The 18832-nt window shown below is 38.6% G+C and overlaps 1 protein-coding gene across 6 annotated transcripts in view; it reads left to right on the top strand.

Annotated features, from left to right (window-relative positions):
- LOC113530955 (AP-1 complex subunit sigma-2) overlaps positions 1 to 18832 on the top strand; it is a 40890-nt gene that overhangs the window by 4014 nt on the left and 18044 nt on the right. For 3 of the 6 annotated variants that reach the window (XM_053240728.1, XM_053240729.1, XM_026921383.3), the window contains exons 3-5: positions 9681 to 9789; positions 9904 to 10041; positions 17837 to 17917. In XM_053240728.1, coding sequence (XP_053096703.1) covers positions 9681 to 9789; positions 9904 to 10041; positions 17837 to 17884 — 295 coding nt within the window. In that variant the 3' untranslated portion in view covers positions 17885 to 17917. Of the gene's footprint in view, positions 1 to 9680; positions 9790 to 9903; positions 10042 to 13734; positions 13766 to 17836; positions 17918 to 18832 lie in introns of all 6 variants that reach the window. The other 3 variants (XM_026921382.3, XM_053240730.1, XM_026921384.3) reach the window with 2 other exon arrangements.

Genomic DNA, 18832 nt, shown 5'->3' on the forward strand with positions numbered 1-18832 from the left:
ATAAATTTGTGAATTTTGTTTCTATGCTTGTCATGTGACATTGCAAATTATTACTTAAACTTTACGTCTCACTATTCCCCCTGACTATTAATTTTGAGCCTCTTTAAGCTTTTCATGCTTTAAATAAGACTTAAATATCTGTTGAAGTCATTAGATACTCTAATGAGGCACATTCAGATAAATTAACTAAAGCATGCCAGCGGAGATGCAAACGTTTATGCTAGCTAATAAAGATACGTATCTGCACATTAGCCTAAGGTACACTTGCTGTGAAATTTAGGTTAGCTGTTGTAACAGACAACAAATTTGTAGATAAACTGTAAAATAGACTTTTGTTTTATTTTCACCCTCAAACTAAAGTGGGCGCAAATGTTTTGCACACAGCTGTATGTCTCTTTACTAATCTATCCATTTTGCATTTGTGCTGAAGAGTTTGTTTGAAATGATTTGCCTTTTGCATCTGAGCACGCCTCAGGCAAACATGCTGTCAGTTTGAGAATGACACTGAGCCGTGTCTTCAGCTCATACTCGGAAAAGTCCACACAGGCCTCATCTGCTGCTCAGAGAGTTACTAAATTAACCAGTGGAGTTACTGATTGAGCTCTTCTGATTGCGCTTGTTCATGTTTTGCTGTGAGAAAGATGGCTTTCAAGTTTTCCCAGCTGTTTAATTCACAGTGAATGTGTGCACAATCGTCACACGGCACTGCTCTCTGTAAGCCATTCGAGCCGAACCACAGCAGCCTTTGTGACGGTGAATTCCTAATCTGTCCCCTATAGACTGCCTCATTAACACGCAGATAGGAATCCCAGGTTAAGAAACGGATGAAAGGAGTCGCTCATCTGATCGCACTGTGTCAGGAGAGCAAATTAGAATATTTAATGTAGCCCAGTTGCCATGGTAGCTGATGGGGTTGGTTGAGCGAAGAACCACAATGACCTTAGAACAGACAGACAGACAGACAGGATTAGCAAGAGAATGAGAGATGGACACACACAAACTGCCAAATGCCTGAACGTTACTCTGCTGAACAGTAACAGACCATGCTGTGGTAACAATCGCAAGCTAGCAAAGGTCATGGCCGTGAATGTTGGTGAAGATGTGAGCGTTACAGTCTGGAATTGAAATGGATTTAATTGGGATTTTTTTTGTAATTGATTGATTGTAAATATGTAAATAAAAGGTTAATCAAACAAAAAACAGACTTCTATTGGTTCCGTCATAATTCATTTACTGTGTCACTGCTTGATAGAACCACCTTCGGCTGCAGGAGTTCTAGGATATTCCTCTATCAGCTTTGCACATCTAGATCCTGCTGTTTTTTTTGCCCACTCTTCCTGGTAAAATTGCCAGAACCAGATTGATGTCTGACCTTTGACGTTAGCCATTCTAACACATTCAGGTTCTTGGTTTTGAAACACTCCAGTGTTGCTTTGGCAGTATGCCTAGGGTCGTTGTCCTGTTGGAAAGTGAACCTCCTCCACAGTCTCAAGTCTCTTTTAGACTGGAACAGGTTTTTTTCCTAACATCTCACCCTCAACCCTGACCAGTGTGAAAAGCATCCCCACAGTGTGATGCTACCACCAGCATGTTTCACTGTGGAAATGGTGTTCTTAGGGTGATGAGCAGTGTTGGGTTTCCTTGATGGCTGACCCACACTTGGCTGTCATAGTGCTTCTGCGTCACCACACCGTAAAAATGAACATTGGTTTAATGGACGCAATGTAAATATACAGATATGGCAAAAATGGTTTGCTGACGTTAGCTTGCGCATTTATTGTTTCACTGAGTAGCTGACTTTGTACTGATGTTGGATATGTTGGATTTTGCAGAAGCACTAGAACATGTAATATCTGACGGTATTTGTTTGTATTTGTGACGCTGTAATAGAGTGTTTATAGCTCTCCACTGTGATAAAACGTTTTGTATCCATGCAGGTCTTCCTCACTGATTTACTGTGCTAGTGCATGAGAATGAAATTTATATCAGAATCACTCGTATTATCGCACATTGAATTTGCTGCTGTATGCTGTGTTTCTGTAAATACATCATCATTAGATTCATGTTAGTGATTTGATTAATGGCTCCTTCATGTATCCTAGGCCTTAGGTTGTGTGAAGGTGAACCATTCCAGATGCACATTTAAATTCATCGATGACTGATGATGATGTTAGTATGCGAGAACGCACTGTTGATTAAGCTCTTCGGCAGCACGTTTGATTCCCTCTTTTGTTCTTTTCTCCTGAGCGTCCGCTGTAATTCTTATCTGTGGGACGAGAAGATCAGATAAATATTTCAAGGATTTTTCTCTTCTTTTTTTTACATGAGGGATTTAATCGGTACTGCAAGCATCAGAGATCCAATGTTATTTCGAAGGTCACCTTAAAAAAGAGAGTAAAACAGAATATCTCACACACACACACACATCTGTACTCGTATAAAGTGAATTGGTCTTCCCGCTGACTCCCAGAACTACTAGTCTGGATGTAAACAAATAACCACCAAACTAAAAGTGACAGTTTGGCCAACTGTGCACAATTTCCCATGTATACCAAATGTAATCAATCAATCAAGATGTATCTGGTGACCAAAGTCTAATACTTTTGCCCTGGAGCTAACATGTAAGGGAAACGTATAGCTACCAGTTTAGCATTGTGCAAACAGCATGCTTAAATGATCACACACTCTCCTTAAACTGTTTCAGTGTGTTCACTATTTCAAGCAGACTTGCTTTTGTGGTTTGTATACCTCTGTTATGTATAAAAATGTTCAAAAGGATGATACAGAGCTAAAACCAGCCATATGAGTTGAATAACTGTCTTCCTCAGGGCATAGTTTGGTGTCGTTCCATGTGAACGTTGGACTCAAAGTATGAAGGTGGAATTGTATGCTGGAAAAGATAGGGATGTTTTTAACTTGGAATTCCATCACATGTTATCTAACAGCTCTTTCACACCTATTAGGACTTGTGCTGGAGTTCTGGCCACATCCCCCACTTAAGATTTTGGGAATTCATAGGAAGTTAACTTGGAAGAAGGTGGAGCTTCAGACATGCTTCTTTTTTTATTCCATTTAAGGTTATCCTCTTGATAGTAGATTCTGTATAATGTTTTTTTTTTCTGACAGATTGTAAGAGCAAAACCTTCAGGCTGAAGACTGAAGAGACTGATTTACTCATTGCATTCAGGGACTCAGAGCACGCAATGTATCCAGAGCACAAGGAGACATGCAGTGCAAGAGAGAGATGTTACTCTGCCTTTGGCGGGTACCTTGCGTGTGTGTGTATTTTTGTGTGTTTTTGGATGTGTGTGGAACACAGACAATACCTTGACGGTTGCAGAAAGGTAACAAAACAGCATCGGCTCAGGAAAGGCACGAGTAGGAATTGTGAGAAGAGCGACGAAGAGAATTCATGTTGTTAAAAAAAAGCCCTGATTCTAAAATAGAAAAGAAGACTGACAAGACTAAGGAGAGAGAGAGAGAGAGAGAGAGAGAGAGAGGAAGAAAGAATATACAGCCAGCTGGAAAGAAGAGAAAAAAACAGAGAATCCCCTCCAGATCTAGTTGTGTCCTCAGAGACTGCCTGCTCATCATTGTTCTCTTGTTAAAAGAGATTTCCTGTTCTGTGAAAATCCTCCATCACACACTATAATGAGTCTTTTTCTGCTCTCCTGCTCCTTAACCAGACCTGCTCTTGTCAGAACCGCTCATTCCTGGCCTCCATGATTAGGCTCTGCTGATCCCATGATCTCTGATCTGGTCTGTCCTCCATTGAGCTCATGATTGTTAAGCTATGTCTGAGTAGCTAAGTAGTTAACATTCTGCCCAAGGACCAGAAGATTAGGAGTCTCAGAACTGCCACTGTTGGGTCCCTGAGCAAGACCCCCTGAAGTCCCAGTATCTTCCCAATATTAAAATCAGAGTATTTTCTGAAGTAAATGCTTGCCTAGTTCAATATCTGAATGATTGGTGGACTTCCAAAGTCTCCATGAACATAACCAGTGTATTACTTTTTGGATTTTTATGTAAGCGTGGAGGTCCTAACATTTAGTAACCTTGAGTAAAGTTGCATTCGCTTCACTCTAACAAATCACAAGGCTGATATCACTTGTCCCATGTACCCACATCACTTTCCTCAAAACTATGCATTCCAGCTAGAGCAGTCTTATTGTGGCTAAGCAGCCTAGCAAATATTTAGTCCCAACCTTAAATGTTCCGCCCATGGCACACAGAGCCTCTGATATCTTTTGTACACTTTTCTGGCCACGAGCTTTAGAATCTTGTTTGGCTTTTTGTACTTCCATGTATACTCGTTTCTGAGACAGTTTTCAGCAGGAGCTTTTCAGAGGTATGTATAGCCAATGGCGTCCTCTGGTTACATTCTTTTTCAAGGGTTTTGCTGTAGTGGTAAGTAAATGCAGTTGGTTGTTTAAAGTTTTGGTGAAATGGCCTCATTTTTTAGGGGCAGTGGTGGCTCAGTGGTTAAGGTTAAGGTCTCTTTACTCTTCTACATGTGTATACTGTAAGAGGATGTGTTCCTTTTTGAATCTGGTTCCTCTCAAGGTTTCCTCCTCATGTTTTATCATGTTTTATTTCTTGCCACTGTTGCTTCTGGCTTTCTCATTAGGGGTCTAAATCTACATCCAGATTTTTATTTTTAAAAAAAGTTTGCTTGGTGTTTAATAGAACATTCAAGTTTCGTATCATCCAAATATCTGTAATACGTTTATCCCTCAACCACTCGGCTCCTTGCTTGGATTGACCATTTTGCCAAATGTGAAGTATTAAATGGCATCAAGTATGCAACTTGATGCCCTTTCATCATCATAATGTGGGTTAAATACAGTGTGGTTCAATGACACTGCATTTACTTCTGTTAATTATACTGTTACACAATGTAGGTGTGGTACAAAACAAGTACAAATGTAATTGAGACACAAATAGGATGCTATAATGCCATCAGAAATGTTGAAATTGGTGAGGGTGTGCGGTTCTGGTCCAGTTCCGACATGCTGAATCAGACAGCGTGGCAGCACTGTGTGTGAGATAAATGAGAAAGAGAGACCCAGGGAGGTTTGGATGCAGTGTCTCGCATGCTGTATCCTCTCCAGAGCCAGCAATTCTATTTTATTCTGCATTTGATTAGCAAATGACAAGGCCAGCGTCGCAATCAGTGCCCAACAGATGTGCACAGAGCTGCTGCTTCACCGTCTGGCTGTGTGACGCAGTGCTGTGCCACCTCTCCATTACTCTCCATGGAAATAAGGGGCAGTGATGCCAAAGAATCACTTATATCCACATCAGACTCTGTTACATTGAAAATTGAAAGCAGACAATAGCTGAGCAATAGAGGATTGAAGTGTAGTTTCTGTAGTCTGGTTTATTTTTTGAGTCATGCAAGAAATCTCACTATCTAGTGTACTTTTGTTCAGCACTGTCAAACCATTCTCTTAGATTGAAATCCTTTAAAGCCTGACACTATCTCAGCTTCTCACACCTCACGTCTTGAGCTGATTCAGTCAGTACGACCTAAAAGTCCTTGTGGGGGAAAAAACACTCCTACTCCATCTCCATCAAATTCTGGTGTCTTGGTTTCTTTTCCAAACCCAGTGTAGAACGAGCTGGAAACTCTAATATCATCATTGCAGGTGATGTCTAGATTCTAGAAAACAACCCAGTGGGCATGTTTAGTTGGCCAAGAAGTTCAAGCAGCTACTCAAATGGGAGTGTGCTGTTATAGGAACATAATCATAACAGGGTGGTGGGTTGCCACCCAGTGCGAAGCAGTTATTTTTACCATGTTGAAATTGATCGTTTTTCTCATAACAGCACATCACAAGGTGTTTTATTCCACTTATACCACAGCCATTTGCCAACAATTACAATTTTTTAGTTCTTAACACATTGTATCTTTTATCCATTTATAGTTACAACACACGTTATTCAGATTTTGTAGCTATAAATGGTCATTTCTGTACCAGCCTCTCTTTTTCTTTCTTTTAATATGACAAAAAATGCAGCTTGTCTTTTTACCGAGAAGCTGCAAAGTATAACCACCTTCATCCTGAAGACTGGCAGAAAACCTCAGGTTCAAGTAGACTATAACAAGCCTATTTCAAAGTGGCCCGAAAAGCTGTGAAGTAGAGAGTAATGGTTTACTCTTCAATTTAATCTGGCAGTTTCAGTACAAAAGGTTCTGTGACTGGAAGGTTTAGTTCTGAAACTACAAATGCCAGAGACACTCTGATAAACAAGACTGTTAACCCTTAACTGCTCAGATTGGTGTTTGTGTTGGATTCTACCTCATATGTACGTTGCTTTGGGTAAAAGCATCTATCAAATGTCTAAATGTTACTTTCAGTACCTTTTTCAAACAAGAATCACACCAACCACTGAGTCTGACTTCCTAGTTTTTGTTCCTTTGTCGGTTTTTCCAGGGGCCACACAGAAAAAAGCATTATGGCAAGTGTAGCCTCAAATGTCTAATATTACATAGGCAGATCCACAGAAAGACAGTGATTAAAAAATAAATGAAACTGGAATTTAAACAGAAATGAGCATATTTGCTTAATGGCTTCCCAATCAGTTATTTGTTACACACTCATAATGTGGGCCATATCTGATGTATACTGTAAAATATTTTGAATATTAATCTAATAATTCTCTTTATTAGATTATGATTAAAGAAATGTAACATTATTAAACCCATTTCTAGACATTTTACTAATTTCAGGTTAGAAATCATCTTGCTTTATTCACAGATAATTTGGCATCTTTCGCGTAGTAAAGGCTTGAAATGATGTAATATGTGTTACTGTATGACTGACGTGCTCGATGTCATTACGGACAGTACAAAGTCTTTTTTTGTCACTTAGTCATATTTGCTGGCACGCATTGCATCACACCTCGTAAACAGCTTAAATATGGTAAACTTCCTGGCTCAGGTAGTGTGTGTTATCTGCATGCTCAATATAGACTGTGTGTTTCACTACAAACTACATTACAAAGATGATATGACAAATTCATCTTTGTACTAAGGATATCCAGGGATTTTTTTTATTGCTGTCAGTAGGTTTGCCTCCCAGCCTTGCTGAACTGATTGATTTGTCTCTTGAGACCAAGACCACCTGCAGTACTGTTCAGAAAGTGTGTGTGTGTGTGTGTGTGTGTGTGTGTGGAGACTCGATCCCTTCCTCTTTGTTTTTCTCACTCCTCTCACACATCTCTCACTCTTTTTACTGCATTAAAATAATCAATTAATGCCCTCAGACACATTCTGGGCTTCGTACAAGACAAACCTTGGTGTTATAACAAAACTCATTTATTCTGATATTGACTACTGGTGCCCCAATCTGAGACTGAAGGTATACTGTGCTGTTCAAGTCATCGATCTCTAGACTAACAGATCCATTTCTAGTAATTTGCTCTGATTTAGCTCGGTGCCTGAAGTTGAACGCAGTTTCATAGCTGGATTATTTAGTAACGGCTGGGGACAGGATCTATGAGGGAGGAGCCGGTCTCAGAGGGCAGCGGCTTCCCAGAGCCAATTAAGATTGGGTAAATATTTATAGGAAGCATTTGGAAAGTAGCCAGAGGCCAATACAACTTGTTTTGCACTTCCTTTAGGGACCAAGTATGGCAATGTCTCCTTTTTTTTCAGCATTCTTAAAATGACCCTAATTGACTCAAAGGCTTGCTGCAATGCGAGCGGCATTGTTCACATACTCCTGCACACCTTTTGTGTATCTGGAGGACATCTCTGTCCACTAGGTTTCCATGTCGACCGGTTCAATGTTTATGGGTTTCATGCCAGCTATTCTGGGACATATTTTTGTCTCTCTGCAGCAGCATGAGATGTTAAACACACAGACAAGCTCTGTTATTTTTTTCTTTCAGCCATCGTCATGATTGTAGTGATTAGCTGCAGCTCTGATTGAAAACTGCAAGTTGTTTTAAAGCATTTCCTAATCTACAAGATTCAGAATAGTAGTGTGCAACACGCTTTTAAGAAATTTTAAAAGCTACAAGAGGGGAAACCCTTAGGGAAGTTGGTTATTGATCTAATAGTAGCACATAATTATGTCTAGGATAGTACATAGCTATGAGATTTGAGACACGACTCTAGTATGTTTAGTATGTTGCAGATATGACATTGTACCAATTTATTCATCTGTAGTAAGCTCTTTAGGTCATAGTGGATCCGGATAGATCTCGAGGAACACTGGGTGTGAGACGGGAACACCCTGGATCGGAAGCCAGTCCATTGTTAATGTTGCACCAAATGACACTGTTGGTATTGCACCAAATGACACTTTTTGTATTGTACCAAATGACACTTTTGGCATTGCAGCAAATGACACTCTTGGCATTGTACCAAATGACACTGTTGGTATTGCCACAAATGACCCTGTTCATGTTGCACCAAGTAACACTGTTGGTACTTCCCCAAATGACACTGTTGGTGTTGCACCAAATGACACTCCACATAAACACAGGATACATGCAAAAATCTATATATAAACACTACAAATATAGACTAATGGAGTAGATAGATGGTGTCACTTTTGTTGAGACTTTCCCCTGTTCCTACATGGCTGGTTAATGAAGTGCTCAATAATTAACTAACAGGTTGAATCGAGCATGCCGTGACAGGGAAAACATCGATGTGGTCCTCCAGGGCCAGCACTCTGCCATAGAAATCGTTTCCGCACTCTTTAGTGCCTCGCAGCGTGTAAACGATTAATCACCAGCTGTCACCACTCCCCATAGCCACGTGAAACAGTAGAACAAAAAAAAGCGGCCACTGCAGCACGGTGTTCCATCATCCGGATTATGCACGAGTCCTTCATTAAGAGGGTGGGAGGCTGACAAGACTGGAGCTCCGGCATCCTCTTCCACAGAGTTTAATAATTTCAAGGAGAGTGAATGCTTGCTCAGCAACTCTCCCGTCCTATATATCATCAGAGAAACAGAGAAAGAGGCAAATCTGGGTGTGTGCTTTGCCTGAAACAAAGAAATATGAGTGAGCAAGAAGAACATTTTCTCTTTACCATCCGAAAGCACAGAGAATCTGTGGCAGCTGCTATGTGCCAGTTCAGCACGGCCCTTTCCATCCTGTTTGATGGAGCACTAGGAGAAAGTGGCCTGGTTTCCTGAAACCATAACAATCACTGTTCATGTGGAAGAGCAAGAGTATCTCTGAGAACCATGCAAAATTGATTACGCTGCAATGCTTTTGAAAAAAAAAAACATCCTACACACCCTTCCTGTATCCGTTGTTCAGCTTTAAACAAGCTGTCACACATTGTAAACAATGAAGCATGAATTTGTTATAAGACTCATGCCTGATGAGAGCTTCATTATTAAATGTAACTATAAATGGATAGAAAGTATGGTGTCATTCATTAATAAATAAAAAATCATAATCATTGTTAAATTGCTGTGGTATAAGAAGAGCAAAACGCTTTGGAACGTACTGTTATTGGAAAATAATTGACTTCGGGGTGGTAACTGTAACTCCGCTTCACATCAGGCACACCATTCTGTTGTTGATTATTTTCCTATAACGGCACGTTCCAAAGCGTTTTATTCCTCACATGTGATGATAATGCTGTTATAGTGAAGGTGCTTGATGAGGATAGCTTCATAAATGGGTTTTTGTATGGGTTTGCTTGTCACAGGTACGCCAGTTTGTATTTCTGCTGTGCCATCGAGGACCAGGACAACGAGCTGATCACCCTGGAGATCATTCATCGCTACGTGGAGCTGCTGGATAAGTACTTTGGCAGTGTAGGTGTCTTTCCTGTCTTTCATTTTAGATGCTCCGTGGGACTTGTGGGAATATGTGTGTGTGGTGCAAAGCAAAACTAAGCTAAAAGAGTAATCTGGTGTTTGTTGATGCAGGTGTGCGAGCTGGACATTATCTTCAACTTTGAAAAAGCCTACTTCATCCTAGACGAGTTTCTTTTGGGCGGAGAAGCTCAAGAGACGTCCAAGAAGAACGTCTTGAAGGCGATCGAACAGGCTGACCTGCTGCAGGAGGTAAATTAGTGAATGCTACAGGACCACTGCTGACCAGATATTATTTTGGTGCGAGTAGATCAGGTTCGGCAGCCTTGCTGGGATTGAGACTGACACTAACAATGTGCTTCAGGATCAACACACACTGTGTCAGTATAATAAGAATAACATGAAGAGTGCAGAGAGATTTGAAGATTAGTGTAGAAAAAATAGAAAATGTCCCTCTTATATTGTGCATGTTCTAAGATCATGTATCTTTGGGTGTTAAATCTGTTCCCAAAGACTAATGTGCTGTTTGCTAGATTCTCTGTGGTTGATATTCATTGTTTTTTTGTTTTGTTTTTTTGTTGTTTATTAATTCATACATCACACAATGGCTTGGCTCTCAAACTGCTGAGACTGGAGCTTGCTGGGGTTTTTTTTTTTTTTTTTTTGGTCAACCTCTACATCACTTTTTACATGTAATCCCATCAAAATGGAGTGCTTATTATTATTATTACTATTATTTTATTTTTTATTTTTTATTTTTTTTTTTTATTTATTTATTTTTTTTTGCTGTCAGCTTTTTTGGTCACAATGGCACTTCCAAAGTTTTCAGAAAAGCAAATAGTATCTTCAAGCACTTTTTTTCCTCCCAACCAATCAGGTCGCAAGAACAAACAAATACAATAGCAACCTAAATATAACGTGAACATCGCTTAAAACTAGCAACTGGATGATTAATTCAATTTTCCGAATCGATTCGTTTCAATAAATCCAATGTCCAGTTCTACCAGTTGAATTTTGCTGGGAGATGAGGATGAGCAAATATAAAAAATATATTTGTATGTGTTTTAGATTGCATTTTTATATATTTGCTGTATGCTACAATAACCTATTAGCCTAGACTTCACCTTGCCTTGGATTGTCTCGAATGTGAAAGAAACCGAATTGCTGAACTGGTTAGACTTAGTAAGTGAGTTGAGCAATAATGTTTGATATTGACAGCAATCAGCACATTTACTTATAGTGATTTGGATATGAATTTTTGGGTTTCATTTAGTCAATCATGGCCGACAAACATGATGTTCGAGTCACCAAAAGTGAGCAGAATGTGTCATTTATGAGTTCACACTTTTCAACTCACTGCGATTTAGCTTGAAATGAATGAAACCATGAATAAAAAGGAAGCCAAGCCAGTAGACCAACAGTCATCATTCAGGCAGAAAATGTTCTTATATGTTACTATGTTGTGTTTCTTGTTACAATTTTATGAGGTTAAATAGTTAGAATGTTAAAAAATTTTAAACCAGTAACACTAACATTGCATAAACGCAGCACAAACTTCGATTCAGATTCAGATGGATTCGTGAATCGATTCAGTGGATTCAGTAAAAAGAAGAATTGTTTCAAAAGAACGATTCACTCACGAGTCATCAGTATTAAAAACCCCAGCAACTCTGCTGCACCTGATACACTCATACCAGCCAGCACTACACACACTGGAAGGTAAAATAAACAAGTGTGTAGGCACAAAAATAATGGCACCTAGGTATCTAATAATATAGCAGCACTGTGTATAGAGTGGTTTGTTTTAGACTTCTGTTCTAGTGTCCACTGTAAATAAGATTATGTGTTAGTGTTACATTTTTTATGTTTTCTCCAACAGCCTCTCGTTTCAGTCAGAGCTTCAACACACGCCTTTTGCGATTTATACACGTTCAGATGTTTATATCACCCTCCATTTTTTTACTCTCTCCCTCTCTTGTGCTCTTTATGGTGTTGTTTCTTAGCTCTCTTGTTGTCAGTTGCGTTATACCTAGTGTGAAGGTGATTCCTCAGTCTGGAGATTTATTTATTTATTTTTTTTAACAGCCTAGAGGAGCTTTAATAACTGCACACACACTCACACACCCACATAAAAACACACACTCTCTCTCTCTCGCTCTCTATTTGAATGTAGAGCTATGGCACTCGCACCAGCAGGTTTGGAGCTGTTGGAGCTTTACGAGCTTAGTCACTGTGTACTCTTCGTTGTTTTAGATACACACACACACATAAACACATTTCTAGCTGTGTCTCAAACTGCATACTTATATACTGTCTACAACTGTCCAATGTGTGAAAGATGCAAACAAATACATTACAGAAAAAGGACAGACTGTATTTGCCGAACAAATGTGGACTGATATTCAGTTGTATATTCAAAGGAAAATACACTTATCACAGCAAAAAAAAAAAAAAAAAAAAAAAAAAAAAAAAAGTTGGTTATTTTTTTCTGTTCTGAGGAGGTTTCATAAAGGAAATGTCATTACATACCAGGAAAAAAAAGTGCAGAACATAACAACGCCTTTTTCCTGGGAAACCTTTGGTGCATGAATAGCATTTGCATATTAAAACATGATTGGCTCATAGATTTTATGATGCAATAACACTTGTCTCTTACATGTTCAGTATTAACTCAGATTTAACAATTTTCATTGCCCTTTGCTTCTTAAAAATAATGCAGTACTGACATTTTTCCCTCAGACAACATAGTCACATTGGTTCATCTAAAAAAGTTAATTATCAAAAACATTTAATAAAGTGTAAAAGGTAATTTTTTTGTTAACTAATATTATTTACTGTAAATCATAAACTGCAGTGTTAAAGTAATTTAACATCTTTATTAGCTCATTTTTTAAAATATTAATTCACACCTGATTAGTCCATGTCCAAATTCCTGTAAATTAGTATAAATTAAAATACATCATAATATTAATGTTAATTAAATCTGCAGGTGTAAATTTTGCAACCCACATTTCAGCCACACATTTACATTTTGCCAGTAATTTGTCATAAATATATTAAACCATATTGGTAGTAAGAATATAAGATCATATTGGTAGTTTTAGATTTATTTTTAGTAATGGATAAAATATATATGGCTTAACGCATGTATTTATTATTATATTATTATATTTATGGGGTTTATTAAGGGAAAGCGTTATAAACCCCATAAATATAATAATATAATAATAAATACATGCATTAAGCCATACTCTAACTGTACTAATGGTATTAATCTTCTAAATTATTATTATTAATATTATTATTATTATTATTGAAGTGTCATAAATACTTCAGTGTCAGGTCAGTGTCAGGTCAGTATGCGATTTGAGACACACCTATTTCTATTTCCTTCCTCTTTTAGAAAGCAAACATGTTCCTCTTCTTAAATTCTCCTTAAATTCCTCTTTTCAAAGCGCTGTGTTAAACAGAGGAAAACAAAGCCACTCCTTCAGGTTCAAAGCTCTGCCACAGCCACCGGGTCTTCACCAAGCAGCTCATAAAAGCTGTTCTGTGCTGGAATAAATCACAGTGCGGAGTAAATGGCACTTATTACTCCACAGGCTGCCCGCTGTGATGGCCTTTGATTAAGCGTGCACACCGATGACAGAAATAGATATTATTGTTGAGGCTGCGTACGGTTCTGCAGGAGCAGCCTGGCACGCCGCAGCTGCTCTTTATCTCGGCACAGTAATTACTGCTGACATTTCAGAGGCTGTTGCCAGCTATCTTTCTCTCTCTTTCATTTCTTTTTCTTTTCTTTTCCATTTCTTGTCTATTGTCACTCAGCTTTGTTCAGCACAGAAGCACTTTGTATTTTTGATTCCACTTGACATGATTTCTTTCTTTCTTTCTGTTCTCTTTCACGCCTCTATCTGGCTTCCGTTTCTCTTTTGTGATTTGCAGAATCTTGATTTTCAGATCCGCTTCTTACCAGGTACAGTGGAATTGATTATTGATTAGCAAACCCAATCAGACTGTAGTTCCCTCTTCTGTAGACCAGAGCTTCCTGCCAGTAGATCTATCACCATGTAATATGAAGAATGAGGAGGTGGCCACATGGCAGGAGCAACACTGGACTTTAGGGATGATTAGTAAGGATTCAAACACATGGGGGTGTGCTGTTACAGGAAAATAATCAACAATGGGGTGGTGCAAGGTGGATTTACTTTCAGTTACCATACGGAAGTTGATTATTTTCCAATAACAGCATGTCCAGAAGTGTTTTATTCATCTTATGTCATCAACAGTGCTGTGGTATAAAGTGTGAAACATGACCTTGTTTGAATTCTGGCGAATTTCTGGGTGGTGTATTTTAAAATGTACAAAGAAATCACAAAATGACCTGATTAGTAGCACAATTTTGGAATTAATTCCATACAAATGAGCTAAATCTGCAACAGAATGGGTTGGGTTTTGTTCAGGAAGGTTATTGAGAATGTTGCTGGCATGTGGCGTCTCTTCTGAATCTAAATGGAAGCGCTAATACAGATCAGGGGTGTGTTTCTGGAGATCTGCCCTCCTTCTGAGCTTAGTACCAGGCTGATGTAACACGCTTATTCCATCCAATTAACATCTTGAGACTTAACGGCTGTGGTCCATTCTGAAGTGATCATATCTGTAACGTACTCTCTCTGAAGGCTCCAGATTTTAACAATGAGAAAGTAATGAAAGCAACATTCATTTGGAACACACATGAACGCCATTAAAACGTCAAAGCTGCCATTTTAATTGTCTCACAATCACTGACACGTGCAGTGAGGTCCAGGTCTGAGACCACACTAAAATAAACAGAAGAGTTTAGAATTTTGAAATATTTAAAACAAAGAAAGTAAATGTTCAATATCTTGAATATTCAAGACTCTGCACTATTTCTAGATCCCTAATTAAATGTAAGCAGATTTGTGATAATGACCCTGTTAACTGCTTTGTACAAAAGATCAGATTTTTCTCTGAAACATGTTCAGGCGACATTTCGATGGCTTTGATTTAAAGTGGATCATCAGGTTTTGCACAAACTTGTGGCATCCATGCCAGCTCGAGTGCACGCTGTGATTAAAGCAAAATGAGGACACAGCAAATACTAAGAAATTCATGTCAATATTTCAAAGATTTTACTTTTCACTCCATAATATAATGACCATAATATAATTTGTAATGGAAATTGTTGTATTAAATTAGAAAAGAATGCAGAATAGACGTATTTTCACTAGTGCTCTCAGACATTTGGACCCTAACAGAACAGAACAGATACTAAGACTAAGCAATAAAGTATTACCAAACATTCACCAATTTCATTTAGAAGTTTCTTTCACTAGATCATATACTAATTCACAAACTATAAGTTGTTACCTACATCAAATAGCTGATTTGTCCCAATGTTACTTTCAGCTGTTTTATTCATTTTAGTTGCAGTTACTAATTATACCAGAGCAAAGCTGAATTCTTGAATCTGATTGGTCAGAAGTTGTTGAATAATTTCCAAAGGTTTATCTTAATGCACTTGTTCAAATATATAACCGTTTCTATAGTAACAGCGACTTCACAGGGACTTGTCTGGTTGACGCACCACAATAATCGAAGACTAATTATAAACAAATTTAAAAAAAAACACGATTGTTAACAAGCTGAAGTTTTCTGTAAGGAGATGTTTATTTAACATTAATGGAAGGAGTCTCCAGTGTCAGTGCTTTGTAAGTCAGTAAGTTTTCCACCACAGGAAAGTCTTCAGGATAGAGTAGTTAACATTACGCCAATAACATGACAAGCAACATTAAATGTAACTATAAAGTGACTACAAAAGTACAACGTGCTTCACGTCAGGCTGCTGTGAATGTCTTTACTTCTAAATCCCATGCCTAGGCTTCATCACTTCAGGATGGACTGAGGCAGGTGTGTTAAATCACTTTAACTACAGTGGACTGGATGGCTGACCTCCGTGAAGAGCTTCTCAGCGTTAGATACTTTAACACTGGACAGTTATGTACTAGGGGTGTAACAATTCACTGAATATGCGCCTTCGTCTAGCTCTACAAAAAGGGTGATATCTATGCAGATGGACCTGTTTTGGGGATTTTGGGGGGATTTTGGGGGGATTTTGGGGGAATCTCTTTCAGTCCCTGCTTGCTGCTGTTTTTCATGAGGTAGTATGCTAGCGCAGTAGCTCAAGAAAAACAATGTAGCGTCTCCTGATTCAGGGTAAATAGAAAGCTTCATTTCAGAGGAGGGAGTATGGCCTTGCTTGAGTTTAAATGTTTATTCCATCTCATGTAATATGCAGTAAGCAGTATTTTATGACAAATAGCCTACTTTATTATGTAGAATTTATTTTTCGATACCATCGTCTCAGTATGATACACTACACCCCAGTTGATATGTTACACCCCTATTAGTTGCATACTAGCTACTAACTGTATTATATTAGAATTACAGGATTTTTTTTTTTTTAAATTGTGTCAAGTAATCTTATTATGTAAATAATATTAATTGTGGTTTCGTATAGTCGTCTGTGTACAAAAGCCCTGTTTCACTGTGGAATTATTTCCCAAAACCATAATCATGAGTTATGTCTAATTCCTGATCTGGGCTGCAGTCGACCCCAGCTATGCCGAGACCCAGCCACAGAGCAGTTCAGCAGGTCACATGATGCTGATTTCAGGAATGCGTTGTGACAGGAACTCAAGGGAAAGGACTGACGGGAAACAAAGCCGTGTTGTGTGCAGCAGCCACACACTGAGTCATGACCCAAATGTGAGAGAAAGAGAATGCTGAAAAGCTTCCAGGCATTTACAATGCTAATGCTAACATGCAGCTCGATGGGACATTGGGGGGTTTCTGTCAGCTCTATTAGTAGACGTTGCCCTTGTCTGTTCACCTGAGACCAGGTGCATGTTGTTCTAATGATTAGGGTTGTGTTTTGATCGAAGAGGCAGATTGTAGATGAGCATGGCTGGACATATTTCATCCGAGGTCCATCAGAGCTCTGAAGCAGACAAAGGTTGCCAGACAAAGGTTTACGACACACCTGGATGTTAATCACAAGTAGTGTCTCAGGTAAAACAAAATCAAATGGCAGACAAATAAGGAAAAATATTCACCAAGTGTTTCACCATAGACCTAAATATTTGTGTTTAAGGAGTTTCGGTTGCAAAATCTGATTGGCTGACTGACTGTTCAAAGCTGTAAAATCTTCAATACACGCACACCATAGCACAATAATTAAATGCACCAGGTTTTAAACCAATAAAACCCTTACACATAAGCCATTTTTCTGTCCATGGAATACCATAATCTTAGCCCCTTATCTTGTTTATAGTAAAACAGTACAATATCGTAGAGTAATATAAAAGAACAGGAAAGGTAATAATAAAATAGTAGAGTAATATAGTGTAGTGGCATGATACAATGGAACATTAGAGTATAGTAATGCAGTATAGCAGAGTAATATAATAAAACAGCAGTGTAGTAGTGTAGTATAGTAGAGTAATATAATAGAACAGGAAAGATAATAATAAAATAGTAGAGTAATATAGTGTAGTGGCATGATACAATGGAACATGAGAGTATAGTAATGCAGTATAGCAGAGTAATATAATAAAACAGCAGAGTGTAGTAGTGTAGTATAGTAGAGTAATATAATAGAACAGAGTATAGTGGTGGAGTATAGTAGTGTAGTACAGTATTATATTTGAACACAGCCAGCATGGTTTTAACAAACAGGTCTCTGTTTAGTAACACGCTGCTGGCTGAGCTTTTTATTTCTGCTCAGACGCACACATGGAATTCGCCCCAACACATTATTCCTCACACTGAGTAAGATCAGCCCTCTGATTGGGTGGATTTAGTGAGATCAGCCCTCTGATTGGGTGGATTTAGTGAGATCAGCCCTCTGATTGGGTGGATTTAGTGAGATCAGCCCTCTGATTGGGTGGATTTAGTGAGATCAGCCCTCTGATTGGGTGGATTTAGTGAGATCAGCCCTCTGATTGGCTGGATTTTGTGTTCATAGAGCCAGACTGAGGACTGGGGTGGTTTGGCCAATGATGAGATCTTATAAAGGGTAGAAGTCCCAGCCCCTTCCTGCTTATTGGTAATTACCCGAGTTGCCTGATCTGATTGGTGAATTGGCATGACAAGTTCAGAGAGTGAACGCATGAAGAGCACACGCGTTCCGACTGCAGAAGCTACATCGCTGTGATAGGAAGAGAGTGTAGCCCTGATACTTTAAAAAACCATTAAAGAGTATATACAGTAGTCACGTCTATCATTGATGAGAAGAATATATTAATAAACTGTGTGTGTAGTCAGCTGCAGGTGTAATGAACTATACAACTTATCTTCTATACAACTTCATCCTCTCCTCCTCCTGATCACCTCCTCTCACAGTGGCTCGTGGCTCTGCGGTCAGACGCTGGGAGTTTGTGTTTGCTGTGGTGTTCTCTGATACGAAATGCTTGATGACTGAACTAACATGGCTGAAAGATTACAGCATCTCTAACACAGCGGGAAAATTAAAATAATAATACCATGCCTTTTAGAAAACAAGCGTGTTAAAAGTCTGGGAGAGGTTTTCTTCACCGCTCTTCAGCAAAATGGTGTCCTTGTGTTTTCACGCACCAAGGAGTTCATCAGACTCTGATTAAATCACTGATTAAAAACAAAACTAATAAACATATTTTTCACTTCAGCATTTAACTAGCTTTATTTTTGCCTTACTTTTACATTTACTTTTATACTGTTTTATTCATTGTACTTTTATTCTTTAACACATTTTATTTTTTATTTATACAGTTCTCTAGTTTATATAGTTATTAATTTTTTGGCACTGCTATTATTTTTGTTATCTGCCTGTTTTATATTTGACTGCTGTCTTTCTCTCTTTCTCTCTGTTTTTCTTTCATCTGCTTTCTTTCTTTCTTTTTTCTCTTTCTCTGTCTCTCTCGCCCTCTCTCTCATCCTCTCTCTCTATTTTATTTTCTCTCTTTCATTCTCAGTATCTCTCTCT

Source organism: Pangasianodon hypophthalmus, chromosome 16 (genome assembly GCF_027358585.1).
Source record: "Pangasianodon hypophthalmus isolate fPanHyp1 chromosome 16, fPanHyp1.pri, whole genome shotgun sequence".
Classification (NCBI taxonomy): Eukaryota; Metazoa; Chordata; class Actinopteri; order Siluriformes; family Pangasiidae; genus Pangasianodon; species Pangasianodon hypophthalmus.